The 10,456-nt window shown below is 38.2% G+C and overlaps 1 protein-coding gene across 2 annotated transcripts in view; it reads left to right on the top strand.

Annotated features, from left to right (window-relative positions):
- sema4c (sema domain, immunoglobulin domain (Ig), transmembrane domain (TM) and short cytoplasmic domain, (semaphorin) 4C) overlaps positions 1 to 10,456 on the top strand; it is an 86,911-nt gene that overhangs the window by 73,832 nt on the left and 2,623 nt on the right. For both annotated transcript variants that reach the window (XM_016233566.1, XM_016233565.1), the window contains 12 exons: positions 442 to 596; positions 855 to 917; positions 1,051 to 1,149; positions 2,380 to 2,476; positions 2,704 to 2,823; positions 5,091 to 5,242; positions 5,378 to 5,553; positions 5,835 to 5,979; positions 7,867 to 8,080; positions 9,420 to 9,535; positions 9,721 to 9,878; positions 10,161 to 10,252. In XM_016233566.1, the coding sequence (XP_016089052.1) occupies positions 456 to 596; positions 855 to 917; positions 1,051 to 1,149; positions 2,380 to 2,476; positions 2,704 to 2,823; positions 5,091 to 5,242; positions 5,378 to 5,553; positions 5,835 to 5,979; positions 7,867 to 8,080; positions 9,420 to 9,535; positions 9,721 to 9,878; positions 10,161 to 10,252 (1,573 nt within the window). In that variant the 5' untranslated portion in view covers positions 442 to 455. The remainder of the gene's footprint in view (positions 1 to 441; positions 597 to 854; positions 918 to 1,050; positions 1,150 to 2,379; positions 2,477 to 2,703; positions 2,824 to 5,090; positions 5,243 to 5,377; positions 5,554 to 5,834; positions 5,980 to 7,866; positions 8,081 to 9,419; positions 9,536 to 9,720; positions 9,879 to 10,160; positions 10,253 to 10,456) is intronic.

The following is a 10,456-nucleotide window of genomic DNA, read 5'->3' as shown; positions in this document are numbered from 1 at the left end:
CACACACTGGCCCAGCTAACCAATCACAACACACACTGGCCCAGCTAACCAATCACAGCACATTTTGTATTTCAGAAGGCGGGCCTTCATTTGATACAAGAACTATTCGAGCCGTTCATGCCAGACTGGGGAGAGAGGTGTTGTAATAATGTAAAATATGTGAAAAATAATGTGTCTTTGGAACAACCTAGTATGAGAGCCTGTTCTAGAACACCCCCAAAACAAAATCAAGACTTTGTAAAAGAGCATAATAGGACCCCTTTACGCAAAGGTTATGAGTATCCATGAAAATTCATGCTTGCAGTTGGCATTTTCAGCAGGAGCGTAGGGGAACATGATAAATGTGAGAGATTTTTTTTAAACCCAAGAGTCATATTGGATCAGTGACATTTGGATCACATTTAATACCCCCAAAAAAACTAATTTCTTCTCTCTTTTCAGATGTGCACGACAGTATGGCGAGGTTTCGCGCTGTTGGGGTGTGGAACTACACCATGTTGACCCTGGCAGAGCATGAGAGGGTTTTGTACGTGGGCGCCAGAGAGCACATCTTCGCCCTGGATCCCAACGACATCAGCAGACAGCTTCGACCACAGGTATGTTTAGTGAAGAAAACGCATTGTATTTCATTCAGAAAAGCCCCAATGCACCCAATTAATACTAATCCACAAGCCATCAAGCAAAAAGGGCATTAGCATTTTATCATTCAAAAATATCAGCATTTAAAAATGACTCACTCTTTCAATGGCACAGCCATTTGTAGTAAATTGACAGTTGCGGCAGTCAATAGCGAATGCACGTTTTACATGCAGAGTGCTATTTGCTTGTAAAAGTCATGTCTGTTTCTCTCTTAGATTGAGTGGTCTGCTCCTGTGGAAAAGAAAAGAGAGTGCGCAGCGAAGGGGAAGAATAACCAGGTACCGGCTGATGTTGCATCCTCTATGTTTTAACAGCTTTACTTTGTCTGGCCTCGCTAAAATGCATTTACTCTCCCTACCTCTCACCTATTTTCTCTTTGTGTCTCTCTCTCTGTCATCGCCGTCTTTGCAGACTGAGTGCTTCAACTACATTCGCTTCCTGCAGAGCTACAACCACACACACCTGTACACATGTGGGACGTACGCCTTCCAGCCCAAATGCACCTATATTGTGAGTGTGCGCTCTTCACTTTGACTCAGAAATCCGTCTGAGCCACTTTATCAAATGAAGTGGGCTGTGATATGATGGAGGAACTGTGTAGTTGGAATTGTTAGGATTTTGAAATGTTTTTGAAAGAAGTCTCTTATGATTTAATGCTGAAAATTCAGTCAATTGAAATATTGTTGCAAATTTTTTTTTAAATTATATTTGAGCATATCTTAAAAAGTAATGTATTCCTATGATGGCAAACCTGAATTTTCAGCAGCCATTAATTACAGTTTTCAGTGTCTCATGATCCTTCAGAAATTAAAATGCTGATTGGTGCTTAATTATTAATAATAGTTCTAAATATTTTTGTGAAAACAGTGAAATGTTTTTCAAGATTCTTTGATGAATAGAATGATCAAAAGCATTTATTTGAAATAGAAACCATTTGTAACATTATAATAACATAATATTGTCTTTACTGTCACTTATAATCAATTTAATGCATCTTTGTTGAAGAAAAGTATTAATATATATTTAAAATAAGGTTTCAATGGTAGTGTGTCGCAATTTACACAAAAATATTAAGCAGCAACTGCTTTAAACATTGATAATAATAAGTAATGTTTGTTGAGCAGCAAATCAGCAATTGGAATGATTTCTGAAGAATCATGTGACACTGAAGACTGGAGTAAGATCAAAAATGCAGCTTTGCATCATGGGAATACATTTTATTTTTAAATGTATTCAAATAGAAAACAGCTCTTTTAAATTGTAATTATATTTCTATTAGTTAGAAATAGTTTTTACAGTTTTTTTTTTCAGTTTTTTTCAGTTCAGTTTTTTGCCTTGGTGAGCATAAGAGACTTCTTTCAAAAACATTATTCCAATCTTTTGTCCGGTAATCTATGTGTGTGTGTGTGTGTGTGTGTGTGTGTGTGTGTGTGTGTGTGTGTGAGAGAGTATGTGTGACTCAGCGACTGGCTTCCAGTGTGTCAAAGTGAAATATATCAAATGTAAATGAGGTTGTGTTATCACGCAGCGTGGACTGATGTGATAAGACGGCATGTTGTGTGTATTGCCCTTGTGTGTGCACACTTATTTGTGTGTGGGCAGGAGGACGATGCAAGAGGGCTCAGCTGCTGCTTAAACTCTAGTTGGCAAACATGGCCGGTGGTGCAGTGTGTACGTTAGGCCTTCGGTTTTGTGTGTGTGCTCGATCCATATGTGACCATTTCTGTCTTTGTCTGATAGAATGCAGATCATTTCACTCTGGATAGCGCCACCCTGGAGGACGGCAAGGGAAAGTGCCCCTACGACCCCGCCAAGGGTCATACAGGCCTCATTGTTGGTGAGTCACACGTTTCCGACATGCAAAAACCTGCATTATTATTCTTGTGTCTTGTGTGTGGGTGTCCTTTTGTGTTCGTGCAGCCTGTGGATGCATTTATGCCTCCCCTCTTCCCACACTCGGGAGAGAATGGAGTCCCTCTTTAATATCTCATAACCATGAGGCTGTAGACAGGAGTGCGTGCATGTGCGCCTGTTCCCGCTCTAAGCGTTCTTCTCCTTTCCTAGACAAAGAGTTGTACTCTGCCACCCTCAATAACTTTCTGGGCACAGAGCCCGTAATCCTGAGAAACCTGGGACAACAACATTACAGCATGAAGAGTGAATACCTACCGGCTTGGCTCAACGGTGAGTCTGAAAACACACACATACACAAAATATATGTCATGCCTCTGCTGCACAGACCAGCTTATGTTGTCCTGGTGCACGTGGATGACCAGCTTTACCAGCACCAGAACAGTCAATAAACCAAGTTGCTTCATCAAACATGGAGTACTGAGTTTTCTGTATTCAGTTGTTGGTAACTTAATGCGATCCTACATTATCTGAATTCAGCCTGTTGGCATATATAAATATAATTTATCAATTTACATTTTTTACAACATTTAAAATATATTTAAAATCTACATAAAAACATTAAAATATATAGTATTTAAAATTTTTAATTTTTACAGCATCTGTTAGCTCATAGAATAAACCTTGTTGCTTCTTTGGACATGGATTACTGAGTTGTCTGGATTCAGTTGTTGGTGACTTTCGTTTCATTATCGTTTCATTCTCCAAAACTCATCTCTGAGTCGTTGTCATAGCAACAGGTCCATAAGCTCAAGCCTGGTTTGTTTAATAAACAGAATTAGATTTCGGCTGTTAAAATCTGTCCCAGCCTCTGCATCGTTCTTGTGAGCGCACCCTGTTGTACCAGAGGATGGAATAATGTATTATTATAATTCTTTTAATAATAGCCTAATTTAAATAAAAATAATCATATTCTTGACAATAATAGACATAGCTGTTTTACTCAATGTGAAGTAATAATTTCCCTCACATTAGCTGTGCTCACACTTCTGATCTGTGCATTAACTGCAGCGCAGACATTGTGTGCTGGTCTTTGGTTCTCATCAGCTCAGGAGTTGCTGTCTGTCGTGCCATTAGAGAAGTGTACCTAGTGTTTTTACATAATAAGAAATCATTTATGACTTTTGTTGTTTCCCGTCCACATTTCCGGGTTTTAAAAAGAGCTTTTATGTGTCAAGTTCACCTGGATGCATTAGCAACTGACAGTAAAATAAAAAAACACATGTAACCTGTAGTACTGCAAGGGAAATGAAAATGTAAATATAATGTAACAGTTAAATATTTACACATTTAATTAATCCCCAACTTTCAGCCTGCTCTTTCTCCTTGTAGTTGCCTTGGCAGTGTTTTGTTGCTCTTTTAGGTCCAGAAATTCCTGGTAAACTTTAAAAATAGTGAATAGTAACAAGATGTGTAGCCAAGTAATACTCAGAATTTGTGCTCTGCATTTAACCCATCCAATTGCACACACATAGCAGTGAGTAGTGAACACACACCCAGAGTAGTGGGCAGCCATTTTTGCTGCGGCAACCGGGGAGCAGTTTGGGGTCCAGTGCCTTGCTCAAAGGTCTCACCTCAGTCATTGAGGGTGGAAGAGAGTGCTGTACATTCACTCCCCCACCTATAATCCCTGCCGGTACCAAGATTCGAACCTGCGACTTTTGGGTTGCAATGCCGACTCTCTAACCAATAGGCCACGATTTCGTGTTACTTCTTTACCTACTTCTTGTTTGGCAGAACAATGTGAAGAATTGTATTTTTCAAGTAAGATGTTTTATATTATATTAAATTATATTATACCCTAAATGCTACCATTCAAAAGTTTGGGGTCAGTAAAACATTTTTACAAGAAATTTTTATTTTTATTCAGGAAGAACACATTAAATTGATCAAAAACGTCATCACAGATTTTCACATTGTTACAGAAGGTTTCTTTTTCAAATAAATGTTTGAAATTCAAAGAATCCTAAAAACAAATACCATGTTTCACACAAAAAATATTAAGCAGCACAACTGTTTTCAACACTGATAATAGTAATATCTGAAGTATCATGTGACACTGAAGACTGGCGTAATGATGCTGAAAATTCAGCTTTGCATCACAGAGATGAATGAGAAAATATGGTAGTCATTATTACGTAAGTGAATGTATTCATATTGTCTATATGCACAGATTCATATATAAAATAGTAATTGTCATATTTCTTTTTTTTTAGTATATTGTCTCAAAGACTCATTCCAGGTGTGCTAATCAAATCCAATCATGTGTCTAAAGAACCGAATCAGCCAGAGAGGAATTACCACAATTAAAATATCTGGTCTTCAGCATATTATTTCAGATAAAACAGTATTATGCGATGTACAAGTAACATGGTTACTCCGCAGGGTTAATCCGAAATTAGCTCAATAAACAATGTCCCAAGGTGGAAGCCCAAGATCTTTAATCTGTTCATCAAGTAACCATCAGCTCCTTATCTGTTAAGCGCTGTGTCCTCAATTCTAACACATCCTTCCATATCTTTCCCTGTTGTCTGGTACAGAGCCAAACTTTGTGGGTTCGGCGTTGGTCCGGGAAAGCCGCAACAGTAAAGATGGAGACGATGATAAGATCTACTTCTTCTTTAGCGAGAGAGCAGTGGAGCTGGACTGCGACAGCGATCTGACAGTGGCACGGGTGGCACGTGTGTGTAAGGTGAGAGCATTTAAAGTATATGACGAGAAGGTTGTCGAGTAAATTTAGCTCTAGGGTGAATGTACCTTTATGAAGTGTCCTGCAAGCCACTTTGAAATAAAAGGCTGTTGAATGGCCTCTTGTTTCACTTTTCAGGGAGACCTGGGAGGCACACGGACTCTACAGAAGAAGTGGACCACCTTTCAGAAAGCTCGGCTGATGTGTTCTTTCCCCGAGCGCCACATCACCTTCAATAACCTGCGTGCTGTCTTCACCCTGCCCGGGGCGGACTGGAGGAGCACTAACTTCTACGGCATCTTTCACGCGCAGTGGTGAGCGAACCCTCCTGCCATGCCAGTCCGTGTCATAAATATTTCTCTCTCTTCCACTTACTGTCATAGTTGTGAAAGTCGCTCTGTCCTCTGCTTGTATAAAAGTATCACCATGCCAAACATCCAGCCGTGTTCGTCAAGTGAAGAAAATGCTGCACTGTCATTATGTTGACTGTAAGGCTATTACTGTAATAAACCAGCCAGTGTAGCGCAGTCATTTAGTTCAGACTGACTGACTACTTTTTCCTCTCTTTTTCTTCATCCTTTACTCTCTCTCTCAGGGGGGATGTGGATGTGTCTGCTGTGTGTCAGTACCAGATCGGAGAGGTGAAAAATGTGTTCGACGGGCCGTATAAGGAATACAGGGAGTCGTCTCAGCGATGGGGCCGATACACTGGCACCGTGCCCAGTCCACGACCTGGAGCGGTGAGCTTAGCAGCCGTTGTGATGGGAGGCATGGAGGGTGTCCGTGACTAAGCAGTCGGCTAAATATAGATTTTTGTACATACAGTAATTTTTCACCCCATAAATCAGAACTTAATGAGTGTCCTGTTGGATTACAACGTTTTAGAAATATTTTATCAAAGATTTTGTGTGAGAGTAACAAAGTTACAAAGTAACAAAGTTTGTCGAAAAGGTGATTTGGAAAACTCTTTTGTGTAACTTTGGAAAAGGGGTATAGTGATGTTTACCAGGGTTCTGGGTCATTCATAACTGAACTGAAAATACCATTTACAAATATTTACAAACATTGTTTTTTACTTTAGAACAAACACTTAATTTAGCAGAAACACATAAAATTGATCAAAAGAGAAAGTAGACTTTGACATACTTTTACAAAAACCCACACACATATACTGTACATATATATATATACACACTGTATGTGTGACCCTGGACCACAAAACCAGTCTTAAGTCGCTGGCGTATATTTGTAGCAATAGCCAAAAATACATTGTATAGGTCAAAATTATCGTTTTTTCTTTTATGCCACAAATCATTAGGATATTAAGTAAAGATCATGTTCCATGAAGATATTTTGTAAATTTCCTACTGTAAATATATTAAAACTTAATTTTTGATTAGTAATATGCATTGCTAAGAACTTCATTTGGACAATTTTAAGGGCGATTTTCTCAATATTTAGATTTTTTTGCACCCTCAGATTCCAGGTATTCAAATAGTTGTATCTCGGCCAAATATCTTTCTATTCGAACAAACTATACATCAATGGAAAGCTTATTTATTCAGCTTTCAGATGATGTATAAAACATTTTAATATATTAAAACATGTCATGTATGTATATATATATATATATATATATAAAATGTTCCCCACATAAATGCTGTTCGTTTGAAATTTATCCAGAAAAAAATATTTATCATGGTTTCTACAAATATTAAGCTGCACAGTTGTTTTCAACATGGATGATAATAAGAAGAAATATTTCTTGAGCAGCAAACCAGCATATTAGAATGATTTCTGAAGGAACATGTGACACTGAAGACTGGAGTGATGATGCTGAAAATCATGCAGCTTTGCTATTACTTAAATAAATTCTATACCTGTATATTAAAAATAGAAAACAGTTATTTTAAATTGTAATAATGTTTATAATATTACTGTTTTTGCTGTATATTTGATCAAATAAGTGCAGATTTGGTGAGCAAGAGAAAAAAAAATCTTATGATTGCAATCAGGATGCTTGTAGTTGAATTTACATTAATTTAAAATGAAAGAGAAATTTATATTGCTTTTTTATCTAAAATGTAAAAAAGGTTTGCTTTTCTAATAAATCTGCAAAAATGTCAACAATTCTGTGTTTTTCTGTCAATATGGGGTGCTGTGTGTACATTAATGAGGAAAAAAAATTAACTTAAATGATTTTAGCAAATGGCTGCAATATAACAAAGAGTGAAAAATTTAAGGGGGTCTGAATACTTTCCGTATATCTCACTGTATATCTCATCACATTAACTTTTATACAATATAAGTTTTATTGACCAAGGCAGAAGAGCACTTCATTTCCCATAATTCTTTCTTCTTCCTTCTATTCCAATTCATAGTTCCTGTGGGGTGTATTTTAAATTGTATGATTTAAGATGTATGATGAAAAAAAATACTTGTCATATACAATCTCAGAAATAAAGGTACAAAAGCTTTCACAAAGGTACAAGCATGTACCTTTTGAAAAGGTACCGCCCCAGTGACAGATTTTGTACCTTTATTTTTGAGAGTGTATGATGTGCTGTATTGTTAAATAAAAATCCCTAATCAAGTAAATATACTTTTCTTTCTTGTTCTTTCCACAGTGCATTACAAACTTTGACAGGGAAAACGGCTACAACAGTTCTCTACAGCTGCCTGACGCTACGCTAAACTTTGCCAAGAAGCATCCGCTAATGGAAGACCGGGCTGAAGCTCGTCCCCTGCTGCTTACTAAAGGGATCAACTTCACCCGACTAGCTGTGGACAGAGTGAGCTCACTGGACCAGAGATCCTACAGCATGCTCTTCATAGGCACAGGTATGTTATTGAAAGTGAAAGACGTAAATGTATTAATGTACGAAACATTACATGGCAAATAAAAGCAGTATTTCTTCGTCAAGAGGGTTATTTGACAGTTTCCTGCATCGTCTTCCTTGTTCCTTTGTCCTTTTTTGCACAAGTGTGAATAGCGAAGCCAAAGAAACCATTTTATTAGCCATAATGTTGTATCCAAGTGGGAAAGACAATTCATTCCTGTCATGCAGGAAGGTCAGTCCTTCAAATAAAAACTGAAAAGATGTATTTGGCCTTGGTAATCTCACATAAACACACTCACACTCAAGGCTCAACCATGTGCATCTCTTTAAAGCATCCAATGAATCCAGTATTGCACCAATTTTGCCGTTTTTTAATAATTATTCTGAAGTATTCTTCATCATATTAAACAACACATTAATTAAGAGACTTTATGAATGTTATTATACAATATATTTTTATTATAAAACAAATGCTTTAAAATATATTTTTAAACTTAAAAAATGTGTGACTATTTAAAATAACTAGTGAAGGCAAAAAGTGTTTTATGACATTAATTTAGACACTGCATGAATATTATTATTGAATATATTTTATAATAAGTATACATTTTTAAATATATTTTAATATTTTATTTAAAATTACTATGGAAACAAAAAGTTTTATGACATTATATTAACTGAAAAAACTATGTGAATATTATTATAAAATATATTTGTATAATATATAATATATTTTTATATATTAAAAAAGTTTTTGTCATATCGCAGAATGATTTAAAATCACTAGTTAAGACAAAAAGGGTGTTATGACATATTAGTTCAGAAACTGCATACATATTATGTGTGTGTGTGTGTGTGTGTGGGGCAGAGAGAACCAGAGTCTTGGACTGAGGATTAAGAGTGAACATAGATACTCTGACATGAGCAAAAGTGGCAGGGTGGATTTATAAAGCAGACCCTGTAGCTCTTCCACTCTCCTCCGTTATCCCTTTTCCACACTCTCCCTTTTTTCTCCATACTGAGAGAGGGGTCAGTGGCACATTATCTGTAACAAGCACTGTGTGAGAGGACGGGATAAAGTACACACACACACACATACGGAGTTATGATAGGTCATGGCACCAGCTGGGGTGTATTAAATTTTCCTGCCGGTAATCGGCGTAACCTTGTTCTTAAAATCCAATGACGGAGAGATATGCCATGTGTTGATGATGCATTAATGGACTATTTGTCTCTCCTCTCTTGCCTTTTTCCCTCTCTGTCCCCATTCCATTATTTCTCCCCCTCTGCATATAATCTATCCCCCGTCTTTCCACCCGGTCTCATTGTTTGTCGTTCAGCGGATGGATGGCTCCAGCGTGTCGTGATTTTGGGTTCAGAGGCTTATGTGATAGAAGAGATCCAGCTGTTTGATCGGCAGCAACCAGTGGACAGCCTCACCATCTCGCACAGCAAAGTAATTTCTGATCTGTTCTCTTGCTGAGCCAATCTCTTTGAACCCAGCTCTCCTGCCTGTCTAGCATTAACCGGTTTTGTTCAAACCGAGTAGGAAAACAGAATGCACTGATAACTGAAAATAATTTACTTTCTTGTATTGTTTTCCTTCATTTATTCACAAATCTTTCCATTCTTTCTCCACAGAAGTATTTGTACATTGGCTCACGCTCTGAGGTTCTTCAGCTGCCCTTGGCAAACTGCAGCCGGTACCATTCACAGCCAGACTGCCTGCTGTCCCGAGACCCGTACTGTGCCTGGGACAGCGAGGGACGTGCATGTGTCCGCATCGACCTCCACCGCGGGTAAATTCATCTATCTTTTAGTTAGTTCTGCCACTAGCATCCTTTCACCATCATCCATCCACTCCTTTTCTCGTGTCTGTTGTGCTCTCCTTTTTGTTTTCTTTCCGTTTCTACTCTTGCTCTCCTCCACCGTTCACTCCTCATCATTTTGCAAAGGCTTTCCCTTTCCACCCCCTCTGTTCTCCTCCACAGGTCCCTCTTTGTACTTTTAAGCTGCATCCCTATAGCAGTGTGTCTAACAGCCTTCTGACACATCATCAATATTTGTGCTCCCCCCCACAGCTCCACATCCACACTCTCGCAGGACCTCATGCTGGAGAGGTTCAACCGAGGAAAAGCCAAGTTTGATAAGCCTTTCTCCATCCCCAGTCCTGGTACGTCACAGACTTACGCTGCCCCCTGCAGGCTCCCTGTAGTGAGTGGTTTTCCATTAGAGGGTCACACACACTTTTACGGCAGTGTTTAATCAGGTCAATGAGATTACTACTACTACAAAAAAAATATATATATACAGTGTATATATATATAGAGAGAGAGAGAGAGAGAGCGAGAGAGAGACCTTGCAAGCCACTTTAATT

This window comes from Sinocyclocheilus grahami, unplaced genomic scaffold (assembly GCF_001515645.1).
Source record: "Sinocyclocheilus grahami isolate Dianchi unplaced genomic scaffold, SAMN03320097.WGS_v1.1 scaffold434.1, whole genome shotgun sequence".
Taxonomy (NCBI): Eukaryota; Metazoa; Chordata; class Actinopteri; order Cypriniformes; family Cyprinidae; genus Sinocyclocheilus; species Sinocyclocheilus grahami.
This window is presented reverse-complemented; position numbering and strand designations above follow the sequence as displayed.